Source organism: Tachyglossus aculeatus, chromosome 17 (assembly GCF_015852505.1).
Source record: "Tachyglossus aculeatus isolate mTacAcu1 chromosome 17, mTacAcu1.pri, whole genome shotgun sequence".
Classification (NCBI taxonomy): Eukaryota; Metazoa; Chordata; class Mammalia; order Monotremata; family Tachyglossidae; genus Tachyglossus; species Tachyglossus aculeatus.
This window is the reverse complement of record NC_052082.1, coordinates 46,269,275-46,293,457: the sequence shown is the minus strand read 5'-3', so window position 1 is coordinate 46,293,457 and position 24,183 is coordinate 46,269,275. Positions and strand designations below refer to the sequence as shown.

Sequence of the window (24,183 nt, the reverse complement as noted above, 5' to 3'; positions counted from 1 at the left end):
TGTGTGCAGAGCACTGTACTAAGCGCTTGGAAAGTACAATTTGGCAACAAATAGAGACAATCCCTACCCAACAACAGGCTCACAGTCTAGAAGTGGGGAGACAGGCAACAAAACAAAACAAGTACACGGGCATCAACTGTCAAAAATCAGTCCACCGATGGTATTTATTTATTTAATTAATGTGCAGCTTTTACTATATGCCATTTATTGAGCGCTTACTGTGTGCACAGCACTGTTCTAAGCGTTTCTTGTTCACAAATGGCTTTGACCACCTGGTGATCACAGGTTGCTAACTTTTCCACCCAAAAAATGGGGGCTAATGCCGGCCTCTCCTTAACTCACCCGGGGCCGGGGGCACGTAAGGAGATTTTGGATAACGCAAGGAAAGCGCACCGAGGAGGATGGAGGAAAGGGTGCTATTCACGGTGGTTTTGAACTCTTCGCCCGCCACCTCCCTTCGGACGAGGAAGGGGTTATTAACGAGGGGCCTGGGAGTAGATTGAGCCCCTCAAAGGAAAATTCTGATATATTGGTATTTGTGTCAGACATGATATTCCCCCCCCACTGAACCGGCAGAAGGCTAGGAGGGCAAGACTGTCACCAACCCTGTTGTATCGTACTCTCCCAAGCCCTCAATTAATCGATGGTATTTACTGAGCGCTTACTACGTGCAGAGCGCTGTACTAAGCGCTTATGAGAGTACAAGCCCTGCACACGGCAAGCGGTGTGGCCTAGTGGCTAGAGCACCAGCCTGGGAGTCAGAAGGACCTGGGTTCTAATCCCAGCTCCGCCATTCATCCGCTGTGGGATCTTGGGCAAGTCACTTCAGTTCTCTGGGCTTCGGCTCCCTCATCCGTAAAACGGGGTTAAAACTCTGAGCCCCATGGCTCACTAGCTTGTATCTACTTTAGCACTTAGTAGTAATAATAATAATAATAATGATGGTGGTATTTGTTAAGCGCTTACTATGTGCCAAGCACTGTTCTAAGCACTAGGGTAGATACAAGGTAATCAGGTTGTCCCATGGCGGGCTCACAGTCTTAATCCCCATTTGACAGATGGGGTAACTGAGGCACAGAGAAGTTAAGTGACTTGCCCAAGGTCACACAGCAGACAACTGCAGAGAAGCAGTGTGGCTCAGTAGAAAGAGCCCGGGCTTTGGAGTCGGAGGGCATGGGTTCAAACCCCAGCTCCGCCAGTTGTCAGCTGGGTGACTTTCGGCCAGTCACTTAACTTCTCTGTGCCTCAGTTACCTCCTCTGTAAAACGGGGATTAAGACTGTGAGCCCCCCGAGGGACAACCTGATCACCTTGTAACGGCCCATGCGCTAAGCACAGTGCTTTGCACATAGTAAACACTTAATAAATGCCATCATCATTATTATTATTATTAAGTGGAGGCGGAATTAGAACCCACGACCTCTGACTTCCACGCTCATTCCACTACGCCATGTTAGTAGCGTGCCTGGCACATAGTTAAGAGCTTAACAAGTACCATAAAAAAAAAGTAAACACTCATAAATACCGATGACGACGATGATGGTGATGATGAAATGAAACCCAGGCTGAAGAATATCCTGAAAGCCCACGGCGATGCATTTTTCCATCATTCCGACTGGCTGGGAATGGCCCGCGGCAGACGGAAGGTCTCGGGGCCCGACTGCCACTAAACCAGTGGCCCCGTTTAGTCGTAATTAGTGGCCCAGAGAGAAGCCGGGTGACTTAGTGGCAACAGCACGGGCCTGGGCGCCAGAGGACCTGGGCTTGACTCCCGGCTCCAACACTCGTCTGCTGTGCGACCTTAAGCAAGTCACGTCACTTCTCTGGGCCTCAGTGACCTCATCTGTAAAATGGGGATTAAATCCCACGCTCTCCTACTCTACTCCTCCGCCGCTAATCTCCTCACCGTACCTCCCTCTCGCCTGTCCCGCCATCGACCCCCGGCCCACGTCATTCCCCTGGCCCGGAATTCCCTCCCTCTGCCCATCCGCCAAGCTGGCTCTCTTCCTCCCTTCAAGGCCCTACTGAGAGCTCACCTCCTCCAGGAAGCCTTCCCAGACTGAGCCCCTTCCTCTCCCCCTCATCCCCCTCTCCATCCCCCCCTTCTTACCTCCTTCCCTTCCCCACGGCACCTGTATATATGTATATATGTTTGTACATATTTATTACTCTATTTATTCATTTATTCATTCATTTATTCATTTATTTATTTATTTATTACGTATTTATTTATTTATTTGTTTGTTTTACTTGTACATATCTATTCTATTTATTTTATTTTGTTAGTATATTTGGTTTTGTTCTCTGTCTCCCCCTTTTAGACTGTGAGCCCCCTCCTGGTTAGGGACCGTCTCTATATGTTGCCAACTTGTACTTCCCAAGCGCTTAGTCCAGTGCTCTGCACACAGTAAGCGCTCAATAAATACGATTGATCGATTGATTGATTGAGCCACACGGGGGACAGGGTCCGGGTCCAACCTAATTCACTTTAGCATCCCACCCCAGGGCTTAGAACTGCAACAGCACATTTACACACAGTAAATGTGTAACAAAATAAAAGACGAGAAAAATGACCCCGGGGCTAAGTCGATGGAGTCAAAAGCAGTTTCAGGCCCTCAGAATGAGGCCCGGGGCCAGTGAAGTCGGTAAAAGCGTCCTGGAAGTGTATGGCTAGAATGAGGCCCCCCCTGGAATAAAAAAGAGAGAGAGCCTTTATTAAAAGTGCCTCTCCTCCAAGAGGCCTTCCCCGACTAAGCCCTCAATTCTTCTACTCAATCAATCAATCAATCATATTTATTGAGCGCTTACTATGTGCAGAGCACTGTACTAAGCGCTTGGGAAGTCCAAATTGGCAACATCTAGAGACAGTCCCTACCCAACATTGGGCTCACAGTCTAAAAGGGGGAGGCAGAGAAAAAAAAAACCAAACATACTAACAAAATAAAATAAATAGAATACTCCCTCTCCCATCCTCGCCACCCGCGCACTTGGATTTGTACCCTTTTCACAGCACTTACGTCTGCAGCCATAATTGATTTTAATGCCTGTCTCCCCTTCTAGGTTTTAAGCTCGTTATGGGCAAGGCAAGAGTCTACCAACTCTTTTGTAGCATACTCTCCCAAGCGCGTAGTACGGTGCTCCAGCAAGGGCTCAGTAAATACGATAGATTAGTCGATCTGATGGAGAGGAACGGGCAGATGGTGGGCACTGGCTTGATTTTTCTCCAGGGCGTTACTTACGCTGGAAAGCTTTTCGGCGCCTGCAGGCCTGCCCCAACTCTCCTGCAAAGCAGCTCCCGGTTCCGCCGCCTCGTACGTCCGTGGGGGCTGGGGTCTCGCTCCTAAAAATTTCAACTCGGTCAGGGGAGAAGCAGGGCAGGAAGGGCAGACGTGACAGTGAGCGGTAGGACACCGAGGGAAATCGGTCTCGGGCGTCGGCTATTTATTTATTTATTTAATTTACTTGTCCATATCTATTCTATTTATTTTATTTTGTTAGTATGTTTGGTTTTGTTCTCTGTCTCCCCCTTTTAGACTGTGAGCCCCCTGTTGGGTAGGGACCGTCTCTAGATGTTGCCAATTTGTACTTCCCAAGCGCTTAGTACAGTGCTCTTCACACAGTGAGCGCTCAATAAATACGATTGATGAGGAGGAGGAGGAGGAGCAGCGTGGCTCAGTGGAAAGAGCCCGGGCTTTGGAGTCAGAGGTCATAGGTTCAAATCCTGGCTCCACCACTCATCATCGATCGTATTTATTGAGCGCTTAGTGTGTGCACAGCACTGTACTAAGCGCTTGGGAAGTACAAATTGGCAACGTATAGAGACAGTCCCTACCCAACAGTGGGCTCACGGTCTAAAAAGCACTTACTATGTGCTAAGCACTGTTCTGAGCGCTGGGGAGGTTACAAGGTGATCGGGTTGTCGCACGGGGGGCTCACAGTCTTCATCCCCATTTTACAGATGAGGTAATTGAGGCCCAGAGAAGTGAAGTGACTTGCCCAAAGCCACACAGCTGATGAGTGGCGGAGCCCGGGATTTGAACCCCTGACCTCTGACTCCAAAGCCCGGGCTCTTTCCACTGAGCCAAGCTGCTTCTCATCAGCTGTGTGACTTTGGGCAAGTCACTTAACTTCTCTGGGCCTCAGTTCCCTCATCTGTAAAATGGGGATGAAGACTGTGAGCCCCACGTGGGACAACCTGATCACCTTGTAAATTCCCCAGCGCTTAGAACAGTGCTCTGCACATAGTAAGCGCATAATAAATGCCATTATTATTATTATTATAAGGCCGCCGTGACGTCTGGGCTTCACCGGACCTCATCCAGTCCCCTAAAATTCCCGTCTCTCCCAGAGTGGAAGTCTTTTTTCCGGGGCCTGGTTAAGCACGAAGTCCCAGGAGAGTGGAACTGGGTGTCCGTGGTTTCGGGCAGTTTCTGGGTTGGTTTGCTCAGTGTGCAAGTGTCCTTCACCCAAAAGGACTTCAGATTTGATCCTCTTCAACAACCAGCTTGGGGCATTAATAATGGCATTTTGTTAAGTGCTTACTATATGCAAAGCACTGTTCTGAGCGCTGGGGGGGATACAAGGTGATCAGGTTGTCCCACAGGGGGCTCACAATCTTAACAGATGAGGTAACTGAGGCTCAGAGAAGTGAAGTGACTTGCCCAAGGTCACACAGAGCAGGCACGTGGTGGAGCCGGGATTCGAACCCACGACCTCTGACTCCAAAGCCCGGGCTCTTTCCACTGAGCCACGCCTCCCTTTGGCCACCCAAGTTACCAGAGGCGGAGAGCAGTGTGGCCTAGTGGATAGAACATGAGCCAGGGAATCAGAAGGACCTGAGTTCTAGTTACTTCATCATCATCATCAATCGTATTTATTGAGCGCTTACTATGTGCAGAGCACTGGACTAAGCTCTTGGGAAGTACAAATTGGCAACATATAGAGACAGTCCCTACCCAACAGTGGGCTCACAGTCTAAATTGTCTGCTGTGTGACCCTGGGCAAGTCACTTCACTTCTCTGGGCCTCAGTTACCTCATCTGTAAACTGGGGATTAAGACTGTGAACCCTACGTGGGACACAGACTGCATCCAGACGGATGATCTTATATCTACTCCAGTGCTTAAGTACAGTGCCTGGCACACAATAAGCACTTAATATCGCTTAAAAAACAAAGCAAGGCGATGCAGGGAACTCAGACTCCACCACTTGTCTGCTGCGTGACCTCAGAAATGCTACTTCGTTTCTCCGGGCCTCAGTTTCCTCATCTGCAGAATGGGGATTCAGCGCCTGTGTTCCCCCTTACTTAGACTGAGAGCCCCAGGTGGGATCTGATTATCCTCTATCAAGCCCAGCGCTTAGCGCAGTGCTTGGCACATAGGAAGCGCTTAACAAATATCACAGTCTTCATCATCACTACAATTATTTTCAATCGTATTTCAATCGTACTTATTGAGCGCTTACTATGTGCAGAGCACTGTACTAAGCGCTTGGGAAGTACAAATTGGCAACATATATCATTCTTATCATTATTGATTATTGATGATTATTATCATTCTTCTTATTATTACTGTTCTTACTATTAAACTCCCTAGATTGTAAGTTCACTGTAGGCAGGGGCCGTGCCTATTTATTGCTATATGGCACTCTCTCAAGCGCTTAATACAGTACTTTGCAAACAGTACGGGCTCAATAAATACGACTCGATGAATGAAAAATAATAATAATCGTAGCGGTATTTGCCAAGTGATTTGTGCACATAGGAAGCGCTTAACAAATATCACAGTCTTCCTCATCACAGCGGCAGGGGCCGTGCCTATTTATTGCTATACAGCACTCTCTCAAGCGCTTAATACAGTGCTTTGCAAACAGTAAGGGCTCAATAAATATGACTCGATGAATGAATAATGATAATAATCGTAGCGGTATTTGCCAAGTGATTTGTGCACATAGGAAGCGCTTAACAAATATCACAGTCTTCATCATCACAGCAGCAGGGGCCGTGCCTATTCATTGCTATATGGCACTCTCTCAAGCGCTTAATACAGTACTTTGCAAACAGTAAGGGCTCAGTAAATACGACTCGATGAATGAATAATAATAATAATCATAGCGGTATTTGAGGATTTGTGCACATAGGAAGCGCTTAACAAATATCACAGTCTACCTCATCACAGCAGCAGGGGCCGTGCCTATTTATCGCTATACGGCACTCTCTCAAGCACTTAATACAGTACTTTGCAAACAGTAAGGGCTCAATACATACGACTCGATGAATGAATAATAATAATAATCATAGCGGTATTTGCTAAGTGATTTGTGCACATAGGAAGCGCTTAACAAATATCACAGTCTTCCTCATCACGGCAGCAGGGGCCGTGCCTATTTATCGCTATACGGCACTCTCTCAAGCGCTTAATACAGTACTTTGCGAACAGTAAGGGCTCAATAAATACGACCCGATGAATGAATAATGATAATAATCGTAGCGGTACTTGCTAAGTGATTTGTGCACATAGGAAGCGCTTAACAAATATCACAGTCTTCCTCATCACGGCAGCAGGGGCCGTGCCTATTTATCGCTATACGGCACTCTCTCAAGCGCTTAATACAGTGCTTTGCAAACAGTAAGGGCTCAATAAATACGACCCGATGAATGAATAATGATAATAATCGTAGCGGTATTTGCTAAGTGATTTGTGCACATAGGAAGCGCTTAACAAACATCACAGTCTTCATCATCACAGCAGCAGGGGCCGTGCCTATTCATTGCTATACGGCATTCTCTCAAATAATAATAATAATAATAATGGCATTTATTAAGCGCTTACTATGTGCAAAGCACTGGGGAGGTTACAAGGTGATCAGGTTGTCCCTTGGGGGGCTCACAGTCTTCATGCCCATTTTACAGATGAGGCAACTGAGGCCCAGAGAAGCGAAGTGACTTGCCCAAAGTCACCCAGTTGACGATTGGCGGAGCCGGGATTTGAACCCATGACCTCTGACTCCAAAGCCCGGGCTCTTTCCACCGAGCCCCGCGGCTTCTCAAGCGCTGAATACAGTACTTTGCCAACAGTGAGGGCTCAGTAAATACGACTCGATGAATGAATAATAATAACACACAGTAAGCGCTCAATAAATACGATTGATGATGATGAATGATAACCGTAGCGGTATTTGCTAAGTGATTTGTTAAGCGCTTACTACGTGGCAGGCACTGTATTCAGCACTGGGGTGGCCACAAGCCCTTTGGGAGCAGGAAAAAGCATTAAGCTGGAGTCCAACGTGCAGATGGGGTTTTACTTCTGCGTGACCTGCAAGGAAGAAAAATCTCTCCGGAACAATAAGAAGTTGAACACGCCGGACATCCAGAAGGACGGCGTCAAATTCACCGACGGGTTTGACGGCCTACCCTCGCTCATTCGTTCGGTGATATTTGTTGAGCGCTTACTGGGTATATGTTGCCAATTTGTACTTCCCAAGCGCTTAGTACAGTGCTCTGCACATAGTAAGCGCTCAATAAATACGACTGATGATGATGATGGGTATATATGTGTGCACGTAGCTCTAATTCTGTTTATTCTGATGGTTTTGACACCTGCCTCCACGTTTTGTCGTCTGTCTCCCCCTTCTAGACTGTGAGCCCGCTGTTGGGTCGGGACCGTCTCTATATGTGGCCGACTTGTCCTTCCCAAGCGCTCAGTCCGGTGCTCTGCACACAGCAAGCGCTCAATAAATACGACTGAATGAACGAATGAATTTGGGGAGGACCCGGTCCCTGTCCCACGTGGGTTTCCCGGTCTTCATCCCCATTTTACAGATGAGGCAGCTGAGGCCCAGAGAAGTAAAGCGGCGGAGGCGGGATGAAGTCGGGCTTACCGGTGGGCCGCCTGAATTCGCCCTCCTCTTCGGTGTCCGTCTCTGAGGGTCCTTCTTCGTCGCGGCCGTCACTGCGGGGGTCCCGGGGGGGACCACTCCGCCACCAGTTGGCCCAGTTTGGGGTCCTAGAAACCGACCGTCGCTCGGCTCCAGGGTCGGGCTCCATCTCACTGTCCGACGTGGAGTCGCCGCCGGGACGGTACCGAGGAACGATTCCTAACCGGCCGCTGGCGGCCTTCTCGGCCATCTCTTTCACCTCCCCTGCGTGGGAAAAGGAGGAGATTCACTCAGTCATTCATTCGATCGCATTGCCTGAGCGCTTACTGCGTAGTGCGCACTGTACTGAGCGCTTGGGAAGTCCAAGTCGGCGACACAGTAGTAGGAGGAGTAATAGGACGGGTAATAGCAATGGTATTTATTAAGCAACTACTGTGTGTAGAGCTCTGTACTAAGTGCTGGGGAAAAAAAATACACAAGTGAGAGTTCGACGTGATCCCTGGTGGCAACAGTATTTACTAAACAACTACTGTGTGTGGAGCTCTGTACTAAGCGCTGGGGGAAAAGAAAATACACAAGTGAGAGTTCGACGTGATCCCTGGTGGCAATAGTACTTACTAAACAACTACTGTGTGTAGAGCTCTGTACTAAGCGCTGGGGGAAAAAAAATACACAAGTGAGAGTTCGACGTGATCCCTGGTAGCAATAGTATTTACTAAACAACTACCGTGTGTAGAGCTCTGTACTAAGCGCTGGGGAAAAAGAAAATACACAAGTGAGAGTTCGACGTGATCCCTGGTAGCAATAGTATTTACTAAACAACTACTGTGTGTGGAGCTCTGTACTAAGCGTTGGGGAAAAAAAAAATACACGAGTGAGAGTTCGACGTGATCCCTGGTAGCAACAGTATTTACTGAACAACTACTGTGTGTAGAGCTCTGTACTAAGCGCTGGGGAAAAAAAAATACACAAGTGAGAGTTCGACGTGATCCCTGGTAGCAATAGTATTTACTGAACAACTACTGTGTGTAGAGCTCTGTACTAAGCGCTGGGGGAAAAAAAATACACAAGTGAGAGTTCGACGTGATCCCTGGTAGCAATAGTATTTACTAAACAACTACTGTGTGTGGAGCTCTGTACTAAGCGCCGGGGAAAAAAAAAATACACAAGTGAGCGTTCAACGTGATCCCTGGTAGCAACAGTATTTACTAAACAACTACCGTGTGTGGAGCTCTGTACTAAGCGCTGGGGAAAAAAAAATACACAAGTGAGAGTTCGACGTGATCCCTGGTAGCAATAGTATTTACTAAACAACTACTGTGTGTGGAGCTCTGTACTAAGCGCTGGGGAAAAAGAAAATACACAAGTGAGAGTTCGACGTGATCCCTGGTGGCAATAGTATTTACTAAACAACTACTGTGTGTGGAGCTCTGTACTAAGCGCTGGGGAAAAAAAAATACACAAGTGAGAGTTCGACGTGATCCCTGGTAGCAATAGTATTTACTAAACAACTACTGTGTGTAGAGCTCTGTACTAAGCGTTGGGGAAAAAAAAAATACACAAGTGAGAGTTCGACGTGATCCCTGGTGGCAATAGTATTTACTAAACAACTACTGTGTGTACAGCTCTGTACTAAGCGCCGGGGATAAAAGAAATACACAAGTGAGAAGTCGACGTGATCCCTGGTAGCAATAGTATTTACTAAACAACTACTGTGTGTGGAGCTCTGTACTAAGCGCTGGGGAAAAAGAAAATACACAAGTGAGAGTTCGACGTGATCCCTGGTAGCAACAGTATTTACTGAACAACTACTGTGTGTAGAGCTCTGTACTAAGCGCCGGGGAAAAAAAAATACACAAGTGAGAGTTCGACGTGATCCCTGGTAGCAATAGTATTTACTGAACAACTACTGTGTGTAGAGCTCTGTACTAAGCGTTGGGGGAAAAAAAAATACACAAGTGAGAGTTCGACGTGATCCCTGGTGGCAATAGTATTTACTAAACAACTACTGTGTGTAGAGCTCTGTACTAAGCGCTGGGGAAAAAGAAAATACACAAGTGAGAGTTCGACGTGATCCCTGGTGGCAATAGTATTTACTAAACAACTACTGTGTGTAGAGCTCTGTACGAAGCGCTGGGGAAAAAAAAAATACACAAGTGAGAGTTCGACGTGATCCCTGGTAGCAATAGTATTTACTAAACAACTACTGTGTGTAGAGCTCTGTTCTAAGCGCTGGGGAAAAAAAAATACACGAGTGAGAGTTCGACGTGATCCCTGTTAGCAATAGTATTTACTGAACAACTACTGTGTGTAGAGCTCTGTACTAAGCGCTGGGAAAAAAAAATACACAAGTGAGAGTTCGACGTGATCCCTGGTAGCAACAGTATTTACTAAACAACTACTGTGTGTGGAGCTCTGTACTAAGCGCTGGGGAAAAAAAAAATACACAAGTGAGAGTTCGACGTGATCCCTGGTAGCAACAGTATTTACTGAACAACTACTGTGTTTGGAGCTCTGTACTAAGCGCTTCGGAAAAAAAAATACACAAGTGAGGGTTCGACGTGATCCCTGGTAGCAACAGTATTTACTAAACAACTACTGTGTGTGGAGCTCTGTACTAAGCGCTGGGGAAAAAGAAAATACACAAGTGAGAGTTCGACGTGATCCCTGGTAGCAACAGTATTTACTAAACAACTACTGTGTGTAGAGCTCTGTACTAAGCGCCGGGGAAAAAAAAAATACACAAGTGAGAGTTCGACGTGATCCCTGGTAGCAATAGTATTTACTAAACAACTACCGTGTGTAGAGCTCTGTACTAAGCGCTGGGGAAAAAAAAAATACACAAGCGAGAGTTCGACGTGATCCCTGGTGGCAATAGTATTTACTAAACAACTACTGTGTGTGGAGCTCTGTACTAAGCGCTGGGGGAAAAAAAAATACACAAGTGAGACTTCGACGTGATCCCTGGCCCTCCAGGGGCTCACGATTTTAGAATAAGGTGGGAAAATCTTTGGTGACAGAGGCAAGAGATGAAATAAAATAAATACAGAAATCACGTTAAAGACAAAGTTTAGTTTCTTGAGCCTTTGATCCGGGAGAGAGAAGCAGCGTGGCTCAGTGGAAAGAGCCCGGGCTTTGGAGTCAGAGGTCATGGGTTCGAATCCCTGCCCCGCCACGTAGCTGTGTGACCTTGGGCAAGTCACTTAACTTCTCGGACCCTCAGTTCCCTCACCTGTAAAATGGGGATGAAGACTGTGAGCCCCACGTGGGACAACCTGATCGCGCTTAGAGCAGTGCTTTGCACATAGTAAGCGCTTAACAAATGCCGACATATTATTATTAAAGGCTGGTGCCGTAAACCTAAAAACACATCACGGAAGGGTGATCAAGCGCTTAGTACAGTGCTCTGCACACAGTAAGCGCTCCATAAATACGACTGAATGATCAATCAATCAATCATATTTACTGAGCGCTTACTGTGTGCAGAGCCCTGCACTAAGAGCTTAGGGGAACGCAATATAAAAAAGTTGGTAGACACATTCCCTGCCCGCAGTGAGCTTACAGCCTAGAGCGTGGCTCAATGGAAAGAGCCCGGGCTTTGGAGTCAAAGGTCATGGGTTCGAATCCCGGCTCCACCACATGTCAGCTGTGTGACCTTGGGCAAGTCACTTCACTTCTCTGAGCCCCAGTTCCCTCATCTGTCAAATGGGGATTTAGACTGTGAGCCCCATGTGGGACAACCTAATCACCTTGTATCCCCCCAGCGCTTAGAACAGTGCTTGGCACATAGTAAGCGCTTAACAAATGCTGTCATTATTATTATTACTATTATTAGAGGGGGGAGACAGAGATTCATATAAATAAATGAAACACGGTGGACCTTCTTGAGGGAAAAACACGGCCCAGATGGAGACTGTCGGCTCCCTTGAGACCGTAAGCTCATTGTGGGCAGGGAATGTGTCCGTTCGTTGTTGTACTGTACTCTCCCCAGCGCTTAGCACAGTGCTCCGCACACAGTAAGCGCCCGATAAATGCGGCCGAATGGATGGTTGGAAATGCACTTAAGCCAAAGTCAACAATTGAGACTCACGCGTCCATCTGGATTGCGTCTCTGCGCCTCGAGCACCTCTTAGCCTTGAGTCACGGACCTCAGAAGGTAAAAACTCCACGGCGGGCCTGAAATTGTTTGGAAAAGATAAAAACCAGTCAATCGGTCGATCGTATCTATTGAGTGCGTACTGCATGCAGGGCATGGTGTACTAAGCGCTTGGGAGAGGCCTTACCTCCTTCCCCTCCCCACAGCACCTGTGTATAGGTTTGCACGTATTTATTACTCTATTTATTTTACTTGTACATATTTACTATTCTATTTATTTTGTTAACATGTTTTGTTTTGTTGTCTGTTTCCCCCTTCTAAACCGTGAGCCCGCTGTTGGGTAGGGCCCGCCTCTATATATTGCCAACTTGTACTTCCCAAGCGCTTAGTACAGTGCACCGCACACAGTAAGCACTCAATAAATACGACTGAATGAACGAATGAATGAACAACGAGCTTACAGTCCAGACATCAAAACGCCCACTCTAATGCAGTTCTGCATCTCCAAGGAAAAAGACCCGCGTGGGCCTGAATTCACTCATTCATTCATTCAATCGTATTTATTGAGCGCTTACTGTGTGCAGAGCACTGTATTAAGCGCTTGGGAAGTACCACTCTCCTGATATCCATAATGGACTTACACGTCCAAATAGTGGAATTCCACCGCTCGACCCAAATCCAACTGGCTCAAACTCAGCCCGACGGACAGGGCAGGACCTCTCTTCCTCCCTTCAAGGCCCTCCTGAGAGCTCCCCTCCTCCAGGAGGCCTTCCCACACTGAGCCCCCTCCTTCCCCTCCCCCTCGTCCCCCTCTCCATCCCCCCCATCTTACCTCCTTCCCTTCCCCACAGCACCTGTATATATGGATATATGTTTGTACTTATTTATTACTCTATTTATTTATTTTATTTATTTTACTTGTCCATATCTATTCTATTTATTTTATTTTGTTAGTATGTTTGGTTTTGTTCTCTGTCTCCCCCTTCTAGACTGTGAGCCCGTTGTTGGGTAGGGACCGTCTCTATATGTTGCTCCCCCTCCTCCCCATCTCCAACGCCCCCCCATCTTACCTCCTTCCCTTCCCCACAGCACCTGTATATATGGATATATGTTTGTACTTATTTATTACTCTATTTATTTATTTTATTTATTTTACTTGTACATATCTATTCTATTTATTTTATTTTGTTAGTATGTTTGGTTTTGTTGTCTGTCTCCCCCTTCTAGACTGTGAGCCCGTTGTTGGGTAGGGACCGTCTCTATATGTTGCTCCCCCTCCTCCCTCTCTCCATCCCCCCCCCACCTTACCTCCTTCCCTTCCTCACAGCACCTGTATATGTATATATGTTTGTACATATTTGCTACTCTATTTATTTATTTTACTTGTACATATCTATTCTATTTATTTTGTTAGTATGTTTGGTTTTGTTCTCTGTCTCCCCCTTTTAGACTGTGAGCCCACTGTTGGGTAGGGACTGTCTCTCTATGTTGCCAACTTGGACTTCCCAAGCGCTTAGTGCAGCGCTCTGCACACAGTAAGCGCTCAATAAATATGATTGATGATGATGGTGATGATCTGTCGGGGGGTGAGGGGAGGCTGTCGTAGGGCCTCCGACTGGTGCGGTAAGTAGTGAAAGCCAACTAGCGAGCAAGTGTCAATCGATCGTTCAGACACGAGGGGCTGCTGAGGATTCTTCTGAGGAGATTGAGCCTGGCCTCTCTCCCGTCTAGCTCAAGTCCCCAGGACATCCCTGGACGGACTTTCCCCATTTCCTCACATCCCAGTGGCCACGAGGCCAGCCCCCTCCCAGCTCTCCACTTGGACCGACTTTGGGGGGGCCGCTGACGTCAGCAGCACCCCAGGAAGAACCACCTACTTCACACGCCTTTGGAAAAAACAAAACCACAGAACCCCCTCAGTGTCCCGACGGTCGTCGCAAGCAATTCCTATTTTCCCATAAACTTAACTGAAATAAAGTCTCCCCACCTCATAGGACCTTGGCTCCCCCTTCCTAAGGGAGGGGGCAACAATCATTAAAAAGCAGTTTTATCTCCCCACAGATTAATTCGAAATGAAGTCTACCTACCTCACAAAACCTTGGCTTCTCCCTCTTACGGAAAGGCCATCGTCTCCTTCAGAGTGCGGTAACTTGGTAACGTCTCTCTGCCTTCCCGCTGCACAACAGCAGAATTCCTGGGGCAGGGAGAGGGGAGAAAAAAAGGAGCCCAGGGCTCTCATAAGATCCCGCCGACTCGGTGAAGCTGTGGAAATTCTACTTTCAAGGTAATTCTCAATTTGGAGCCACAGCGCACCCACCAGCAGACGCTAATCATCGTCATCATCATCAATCGTACTTATTGAGCGCTTACTGTGTGCAGAGCACTGGACTAAGCGCTTGGGAAGTACAAATTGGCAACATCTAGAGACAGTCCCTACCCAACAGTGGGCTCACAGTCTAAAAGGGGGAGAGTGTGTCTAAGTGCACACACTTGTGTGTGTGTGGCACCTCTCTAGACCGTTCGCTCCTTGTGGGCAAGGAATTTGTGTGTTCTGTTGTGTCTACAGTACTCTCCCATGTGCTCTGCTCACAGGAAGTGCTCAAAAAATACAACTGACTGACTACTCAGTGTCCTCCTCCTGAATTTCCCTAACCTCATCTCCCGCCTGCCCAGACGGGCCCCCGTTCCCATCTTTCCCCATAGTCATCCACCAGGTCCGGCTGCTGCCGCTGCCTTGCTAAACACTTAGCCCGTGCCAGACACTGGACTAAGCGCTGAGCGGGGGATACCAGCAAATTGGGTTGGAGCCAGCCCCTGTCCCTCACAGGGCGCGCGGTCTTAATCCCCAGATTACGGATGAGGCAACTGAGGCATAGAGAACTGAATAATAATACTAATAATAATAGGCATTTGTTAAGCGCTTACTATGTGCAAAGCACTGTTCTAAGCGCTGGGGAGGATACAGGGTGATCAGGTTGTCCCACGGGGGGCTCACAGTCTTCATCCCCATTTTACAGATGAGGGAACTGAGGCCCAGAGAAGTGACTTGCCCAAGATCACACAGCAGACATGTGGTGGAGTTGGCATTCGAACCCATGACCTCTGACTCCAAAGCCCGGGCTCTTTCCACTGAGCCACGCTGCTTCTCTGAAGTGAAGTGACTTGTCACCAGTCACTGAAGTGACCTGTCACCAGCAGAGAAGTGGTGGCCCCGGGATTAGAGCCTTCTGACTCCCCCCCGGGCTCTATCCACTAGGCCACGCTGCTCCTCTGAGTGACCCGCTGGGAAAGTTTCCCGGCGGAGAGGTGATTCTGGAAGGACTTGGGAGAGCCGGGGGCCGGCAGACGGGGAGCGGGGTGGGAGTCCCGGGCAGGGGCCAACGCTTCCCTCCGGTTTTCCCACTTTACCCGATGGCTTCGTTCCGCTTGTTCCCCCATGGCTTCTCCGAGGACTCGACCAGACCGTCCGTCGAAACGTCCGGGACGGTCCCCGCGGGCCGCCTTCCTCTTCCCGGCCGTGTTCGGGGGGCTCCGGAACGGGTCCTCACGTCCGGAGGGGGACGGCACTGCCGGAGGAGCGTACTCCAGCATCGGGGGGCCCACGGCCTCCGGCGGCCGGGGCAGGCCGCCCCGCCTCAGGGCGGCCTGGGAGAAGGACCTAAGCCGTTGGGCGTGTTCCTGCATGGCCGCCAGCTGATCGATTTTCCACTCGGCGTTCTTGAGGGAATCGGTGGCCTGGTGGACTAACATCTGGGAGATCTTCAAGTTCAGAATGGACTTACTGATGTACTGCTCCATTCTGGACTTCTCGGCCCCACTTCCTCTCGCTCCTCCCTCCGTCCCCCAGGCCACGGACGGTTCCGACAGCTGACTCTGGAGCTCGGCCTCTTCTAGGGCCGACTCCGAATCTCCTTCCGAGAGCTGATCGACTGGGCTGGGACCCTCCCAGCCGGCCTCGGGGGGGTCGGGCCGTCCTTCCGTCGAAGCGGTGCTGCCGTCTTCCGCTCCGTCCTCGTCTCGAGAGCGGTCGGACTGAGAGAATCCTTCCGAATCCTCCTCCCGTTTCTCCAGGTACTGCGAAAAGACTTCATTTATTTCAAAACTTCGCAGGCTCTCATCCTCAAAGCTGGCACCGCAAGCCCCCTCGGGCTCAGACGAGGCATCTTGGCTCCGCAGGGTCGTCTGACTACAGTTCACGGCATTATGGCAGAGCACGGCTTCTTCCGTGAGATCCGACTGGTGGCTCGGTGAATTCGGCTGATGGCCTGTTGGGAGGAATCGAGAGTGTGATTTTCCTGCATTTTCTTTTTTTAACGGGCTGGCTACGTGCCAGGCACTAAGCACTGGGGAAGAGACACGGTTGTCAGCTTGGACGCGGTCCCGGTCCCGCTTAAGGCTTACGGCCTTAACCCCTAGTTTACAGACAAGATAACTGAAGCCCAGAGAGGTGACAGGACTTGTCCAAGGTCACCCAGCGGACAAGCGGCGGAGCCGGGTTTAGAACTCAGGTCCTTCTGATTCCCGGGCCCGTACTCGCTCCTTCTCATTCTCAGGACAGGTTCCCTAGCCCTTCGTCTCTTTCAGGTCTGCTACCTCTGTTGTACTGTCCTCTCCCAAGTGCTTAGTAGAGTGCTTTGCATGGGGTAAGTGCTCAGTAAGAACCCTGGATTTATTCTCTAGCTGTCCCCCATACCCCACTTTCTGCACGCCCATTCCACCCGAGTCCCCGGCCCCCAAACCGAATCGATGAGTTCACCCTCCTGGACTGTTGTGTGTGTCCGCAGGTCTTCCTCAAGGGCCCAGGGTGGGAATGTGGGGGGGACAGAGGAGGAGGAAGAGGAGGAGGTTGTGGTCCCATCTGTGTGTGCGTCCACCCCCCGAGAGGTATGTGTTGTCTGTGTCTGCGTGTGTGTCCTCCTCCTCAGCCTATTTTTGCCCTAGCTTTGCCCCGAATCGCCCCCACCCTCAAAATAATCAGAAACTTAACACACGACTGACTCATCAGCTGAGGTCCAACTCAATCACAGAACGGTTTTGGGGGCTGGCGGTGGGGGCCTGGGACTCTTAAATCTTGTTATTCGCTAGTTCCGTACCCACGTCCTTCATCGCTTCTACTTGCAGCCTGAGGACTTCTTTTTGTTTAATCGACGTCGATCGCAAATGGATTTCGCATCTCTGCAGATTTGAGCGTTCGGCGGAATGAGCTTTCTGGGATTCAATCAGATCCTGTAATAGAGGTGACATTTGCAAAGACGCTTTAAGGCCGTCCGCTTTTATTGAGCCGTGCTTAAAAGAAAAAGACCCGAAAGAGAAACCATCATCATCATCATCATCATCAATCGTATTTACTGAGCGCTTACAGTGCGCAGAGCACTGTACTAAGCGCTTGGGAAGTACAAATTGGCAACATATAGAGACGGTCCCTACCCAACAGTGGGCTCACAGTCTAAAAGGGGGAGACAGAGAACAAAACCAAACATACTAACAAAACCACTCAAAATGAAACAGAATCTCTACTCAAGTAACGCTGTGAAGCAACCGGGACCCCATCACCTATCACCGCAAGGAACAGAAAAATCCGGTCGTGATTTCTCAACGACTAAACGATGGGGATTTCCAAAGACGAGGGCGAGACTTTTTGGATGTGTCTGTCACCTGTAAGTCGTTCTTCAGAATGTACTGGATATCCTGAAGGTTCATGGAGCGGTCTTTCGGCTTGGCCCGTATGCCGGTCTTGACGATGTCGTAGTAAGGTTGGGCCAGTCTGACGTCTGCTTCTAAATGATTCCCCAGGAGGACGGCTTCTTTGATAATTGAGCCTTCTACACCGTTCCAGGGAAGCGATTCTGGGAAACAGATCGAGGAGAGAGGGGTTTTTTTGATGACAGAGAGAGCGTTCTGGATAAAGTCTGATCGGCGACTGCATCTGTCCTGGGCGAAACCAATGTTACTTTCCCCCCCGAAACCAATGCAAAGGCTCCGTTTTAGCACGGTCAGATGGTGCTCCGTTTTCGCTAACACCAACGGGTGACCCTGGGGTGCATACTCACACTGTACCGAGGCATATCTTATTAGGTGACTGGCCTGGCGGAAGGACCCAGGCTCTAATCCCAGATCTCCCACTTCTCTGCTGTGTGACCTCGGGCAAGTCACTTCACTTCTCTGGGCCTCGGTTCCTCCACCTGCAAAAGGGGGACTCGATCCCTGTTCTCCCTCCTAGAATGTGAACCTCACGTGGGACCCGATTATCTTGTTTCTACCCAGCGCTTACTATAGTGTCTGTCACATGGTAAACGCTGAACCAATATCATTAAAAAAAAAAAAAATAAGGGTCCAACCCCAGCCGAAGATTCTGCCTCCACCAGGGCTGAGGGGATGCCGGAGATGCCTGGAGATTTCAGTTGCCCTCTTTTCCCTAAATCCCTTCTAACGTCCCTTGCTTCTCCCTCCACAGCCTTAAATTTCCCTTCCGAAAAGCCGAGTCTCCTCATCTACGGACGCTTTCGTCTCCAGCCCCCGTTCCACGCGGAGGGGACATGAAATAAGACAGGGCCCGTGTTCACGGTGGAACCATCTCCTGGCAGAGAAAAATGGCCCCTGGGGAAACAGGCCTGAAGAGGGCTCAGAAATCATGGGGAGGGGGGAAGGGATGGCACAGGGGAGGAGATGAGGGAAAAGCAGAAATATAATTATTTAGAAATACAATTATTTCTATTAATTTCTGTCTCCCCCTCTAGGCTGTAAGCATGTTGTGGGCAGGAAATAATAATAATAATAATAATAATAATGATAGCATTTGTGAAGCGCTTACTATGTGCAAAGCACTGTTCTAAGCGCTGGGGGGATACGAGGTGATCAGGTTGTCCCACGTGGGGCTCACAGTCTTCATCCCCATTTTACAGATGAGGGAACTGAGGCTCAGAGAAGTGAAGTGCCTTGCCCAAGGTCACACAGCAGACAGGTGGCGAAGCCGGGATTCGAACGCATGAGCTCTGACTCCAAAGCCCGGGCTCTTCCCACTGAGCCGTGCTGCTTCTCTTTATTGCTCTATTGTACTCTCCCAAGCGCTCAGTGCAGTGCTTTGCACACGGTAAGTGCTCGACAAATAGGATTGATTGAATGAATGAATGAAAGAGGAGGGAAGAGGAAAGAAGAGTGAAGCTGTTAGTCTGGGCTGGGGAAGAAATACAAGGTGGCAGAAGCGAAGGCAAGAAAACCAACTGAGGAGCAAAGAACCTCACTGGTCCTCACCGTGAGGACAGGCGGACTTTTTCGGTCCGGTGACTTTTTACCTATTCTTACAACCCAAAGGGTAAATGGCAAAAGATCTTTAAGAGGACATTTTTCTTTCTTAAGAGACAAACCTCCCATTCTAAAGCTTGCTTTTCAGCACACCCGGGCCTTTCTCTACCTCGGCCGCCTGTTACGAAAGGCACAAACCGCAGACGACTGGTTTTCCTCCCGACGACAAATCAACGCCGGCAACTTCAACGTCCCGAAAATTACCCGTCAAACTCTCCTGCAGGATCACACAGAAGCTGTAGATGTCCGACTTGACCGTGGCAGCCTTTTGCAAGATGACTTCCGGAGCGGACCAGTTGAACAGTTGGGTCGGCAAGGGGATCCCCGTCGGGTCCCTGGGACGTCGGCCATCCTCGCTACAAAAATGCAATCGGAAAGAATAACCGGAATCACTGAGCCGCCGCTCCGCCTGCTCTCCGGACCGCCGCCCACCGTCGCCGACATGGTCAGGGTAGGTACCTTTCAATCGCATGCTCGAGGTTGGTAAGTCTCGCTTCGCTCATGGATACTATCTGAATTGCGTAGGAGCTGAGGGAACGATGGATAAATCCTCTCGTGTGTAAGTATCGCAGGGCGTCGTTCATCTGAAGCAGTAACTGTAAAAGAACCTCCATCTGCAATGCTGGAAACTGGGATCGCTGGGGGAATGAAACAAGAGGAAAAATCATAATAACTGTTATTTATGGGGGAATAAAACAGGAAGCAGAATCATAATAATTGTTATTTATTACTAATAATTAGTTATTTGTTAAGCGCTTACTATGTGCCAGGCACTGTATTAAGCGCTGGGGTGGATACGAGCAAATCAGGTTGGACCCAGTCCCCGTCCCATGTGGGGCTCACAGTCCCAACCCCCATTTTTCAGATGAGGTAACTGAGGCACAAGAAGTGAGGCGACTGGCCCAAGGTCACACAGCAGGCACCTGGCGGGGCCGGGATTAGAACCCAGGACCAATCAGAGTCAAATCGGCACCCAAGTGGACGTCGTTTATTTTGGGACGATCTTTCTTCAGGCAGATGGTGCAAAGAGTAATGACTGAACTTCTGTAGCCAGGACTCCAAAGTGAACGATGCGATGCCTTAAGCTAGCAGTCATTCAAGTTCCTTCCTTAATCGATCCATCAATCGATCGATGGCATTTATTGAGCGCTTACTGCCGGCAGAGCACAGTCTTAAGCGCTCGGGAGAGTCTGATATGACGCTAAGATATGAGTCTGATGTGACAGACTTTTAGACTGTGAGCCCACTGTTGGGTAGGGACCGTCTCTAGATGTTGCCAGCTTGTACTTCCCAAGCGCTTAGTACAGTGCTCTGCACACAGTAAGCGCTCAATAAATATGATTGATTGATAAAGACACATTCCCTGCCCACAGGGAGCTTATGGACTAGAGGGGGAGACGGGAGAGGGGGAGATGGGACCCTCCTTCCCTTCCCCACAGCACCTGTATATATGTATATATGGTTGTACATATTTATTACTCTATTTATTTATTTATTTATTTATTTTACCTGTACATTTCTATCCTATTTATTTTATTTTGTTGGTATGTTTGGTTCTGTTCTCTGTCTCCCCCTTTTAGACTGTGAGCCCACTGTTGGGTAGGGACTGTCTCTATACGTTGCCAGCTTGTACTTCCCAAGCGCTTAGTACAGTGCTCTGCACACAGTAAGCGCTCAATAAATACGATCGATTGATAAAGACACATTCCCTGCCCACGGGGAGCTTACGGTCTAGAGGGGGAGACGGGCATTAGCATAAGCATCTTTCGAAAAGCATCATCATCATCATCGATCGTATTTATTGAGCGCTTACTATGTGCAGAGCACTGTACTAAGCGCTTGGGAAGTACAAATTGGCAACATTATAGAGACAGTCTCTACCCAACAGTGGGCTCACAGTCTAAAAAGCAGACAGTAGCAGGGGGAAAGAGATGGGACCAAATATGCTCATCAGGGAGCAGCGGGGCTTAGGGGAGAGAGCTCAGGCTTCTAATCCAGGCTCCGCCACCTGCGTGACCTTGGGCAAGTCACTGCGCTTCTCTGGGCCTCAGTGACCTCATCTCTAAACCGGGGATTCGGACTTTGAGCCCCACGGGGGGCAGGGACTGTGTCCAACCTGACTACCTCGCAGCTACACTGCCCGGCATGTAGTACGTGCTTAACAAACACCGTCAACGAAAAAGAGCAAATGGGAAGGCACGTTAGAAGGAAATCATTTACCCTCTCATGCAGGATGCTGTACAAGGAACCGATATTGACCCTTTCGTAGACTAAGCGAGTTCGGTCCAGATTGTGGGACAAACACACAGCCATCAACTGAAGCAAATGGGGATGACGGAGTTTACTGCGAAAAAGAGAAAGGCTTTAGGGGATCGGGGCGGGGGGGGGTGAACGGGAAAATCAAACCGAACGACGCTTGATGAACTCCAATTAAATCCTCTCTGGCCAACCCAACAAACATCATCATCATCAATCGTATTTATTGAGCGCTTACTGTGTGCAGAGCACTGGACTAAGTGCTTGGGAAGTACAAATTGGCAACATAGAGAGACAGTCCCTACCCAACAGTGGGCTTACAGTCTAAAAGGGGGAGACAGAGAACAAAACCAAACATACTAACAGAACCTATCCAGGTCCGTCTAAAGATACGCCTGGGTGAAATCTACAGTATTTCTTGCCCGCCACCTCCTCTCGGAGTTGGTTAAGAGTTCGTAATTTTATTTCTGAGACTGGGGGTGGAGGCTTTATATAGCTGGAAAGTAGTTCACGTGAAAAGGGATGTATTTTACTTGGGCTAAAAAGAACATGTTCTTTGTCTCTCTATGTTGCCAACTTGTACTTCCCAAGCGCTTAGTACAGTGCTCTGCGCACAGTAAGCGCTCAATAAATATGATTGATTGATTTAGGTGCCGCGCCCCTTTACCCGACAAATTTGTTTTGAAGTTGCTTCTGTTCTTCAGGAATCGAAATGACGGTGCAAAGCTCCAGCAGATGCACACGGGCCCGTTTCTTTCTCCTTACCTACTATACTCCTGCTCGGCTATCAGCAAGTCGGCCAGGCGCAGCTTGCTACAGCTGGGGTGCGTTGGAAGATTGAGCTCCTTCACGGTGACTCTGGTGCCGCTCCACATTAAGCTGCGAGGGGAGAAAAGTCGGTTTCCAGGCTGCCCCGCCGCGAGGATCGGGTTTTTCCCACCCAACCCGGGCGGACGGAAAATTCCTTCCGGCCAAGTGGGGTGTCTCATCTGCGGCCAGAGTGACCTCCGGGCGGTCGATCAATGAGAAGCAGCGTGGCTCGGTGGAAAGAGCCCGGGCTTGGGAGTCATCATCATCATCAATCGTATTTATTGAGCGCTTACTATGTGCAGAGCACTGGACTAAGCGCTTGGGAAGTACAGATTGGCAACATATGGAGGCAGTCCCTACCCAACAGTGGGCTCACAGTCTAAAAGGGGGAGACGGAGAACAAAACCAAACGTACTAACAAAATAAAATAAATAGAATAGATATGTACAAATAAAATAAATAAATAAATAGAGTAAAAAATCTGTACAAACATATATACATATATACAGGTGCTGTGGGGAAGGGAAGGAGGTAAGATGGGGGGATGGAGAGGGGGACGAGGGGGAGAGGAAGGAAGGGGCTCAGTCTGGGAAGGCCTCCTGGAGGAGGTGAGCTCTCAGTAGGGCCTTGAAGGGAGGAAGAGAGCTAGCTTGGCGGATGGGATGTAGGAATGGAAGCACTACACATTTGTAGCTGAACACAGCACTAAATCTTCCTTGGTCCCCCCCGGAGCGCTGGGGTTGGGACTGCCAGCCACTGAAAGTGCTTTAAAACAGCTGGATTGTTCTATCAAATGTTTCCATAAATCCCACGCTACGCTGAGCCTATGCAGAACACCTGATACGCAAGGAAGTCATTTAGAGAGCATTTGAATTCGGAAATCTATTCCGGTTCAATCGGTAAATGTCCGGGGCCAAGGTCCAGAGTTCGCCTACTTTGTCATGGTCATATGCGGTCCGCTGGAAAAAGTGAAGGTTGATTCGTCTTCGGCCTGAAGCACGTCTTTCTCCCCGATGACCGGCACGGAGCTGAGGAAGGCCGGACGGGTGGTGCCCCCGGGGAAATAAAACTGAAACAAAAACCGCGTCTGAGAACAGGAAAAGCCAGCCGAGAAAGGAAATGAAACCAAATGAACAACTGCCAAGGATGTTTGGTTTGGGGACAAAAATCAGGTCTCAGAGCCACCTCCACCTTAATATTATCTATTAATAATAATAATAACATTTATTAAGTGCTTACGATGTGCAAAGCACTGTTCTAAGCGCTGGGGAGGTTACAAGGTGATCAGGTTTTCCCACAGTCTTCATCCCCATTTTACAGATGAGGTAACTGAGGCCCAGAGAAGTGAAGTGACTTGCCCCAAGTCACACAGCTGACAACTGGTGAGCCGGGATTTGAACCCCTGACCTCTGACTCCAAAGCCCGGGCTCTTTCCACTGAGCACTTAAGAGAGCCAGCAAAATCACACCACCATCCTCCTTCCCCTCTTCCTCCTCCTCCTCGTTCTCTTTAATAAAACGTAGCCTCTCAGACACTTTTAGCCCTTGAAAATACTCCGAAGCTGGAATCGATTTATTAGTTTGAGGGTGAGAATCCTAAATCCCAGGGAAACCTCCCAGCAAAGGCAGATTAGCAGGGAGCAAAGCGTGCCTTGGGCTCAAAACCTTTCAGCGCCATTTGATTTTCAATAACCCGGGATGGTTCCTTCCCTCCTCCTTCATTGATGATTACAGGATCCATTTATACACTACCTAAATGTCATCCCAAAATGAATTTAGGGATGGGTCTTTGCCACCTGAAGGGGAGAATCTGGACACAACAGCACAAGGGGAGGGTGGGGGACGGA

At 48.9% G+C, this 24,183-nt stretch overlaps 1 protein-coding gene across 1 annotated transcript in view; it reads right to left on the bottom strand.

Annotated features, from left to right (window-relative positions):
- TEX14 (testis expressed 14, intercellular bridge forming factor) overlaps positions 1-24,183 on the bottom strand; it is a 58,126-nt gene that overhangs the window by 20,855 nt on the left and 13,088 nt on the right. Inside the window, exons 6-17 of the mRNA XM_038759743.1 lie at positions 23,273-23,406; positions 22,293-22,406; positions 21,492-21,615; positions 19,731-19,909; positions 19,476-19,627; positions 17,625-17,815; positions 17,063-17,195; positions 15,378-16,234; positions 14,057-14,163; positions 11,964-12,049; positions 7,877-8,137; positions 3,239-3,339 (exon numbers count right to left, since the gene is read on the bottom strand). Of these exons, the coding sequence (XP_038615671.1) occupies positions 3,239-3,339; positions 7,877-8,137; positions 11,964-12,049; positions 14,057-14,163; positions 15,378-16,234; positions 17,063-17,195; positions 17,625-17,815; positions 19,476-19,627; positions 19,731-19,909; positions 21,492-21,615; positions 22,293-22,406; positions 23,273-23,406 (2,439 nt within the window). The remainder of the gene's footprint in view (positions 1-3,238; positions 3,340-7,876; positions 8,138-11,963; positions 12,050-14,056; positions 14,164-15,377; positions 16,235-17,062; positions 17,196-17,624; positions 17,816-19,475; positions 19,628-19,730; positions 19,910-21,491; positions 21,616-22,292; positions 22,407-23,272; positions 23,407-24,183) is intronic.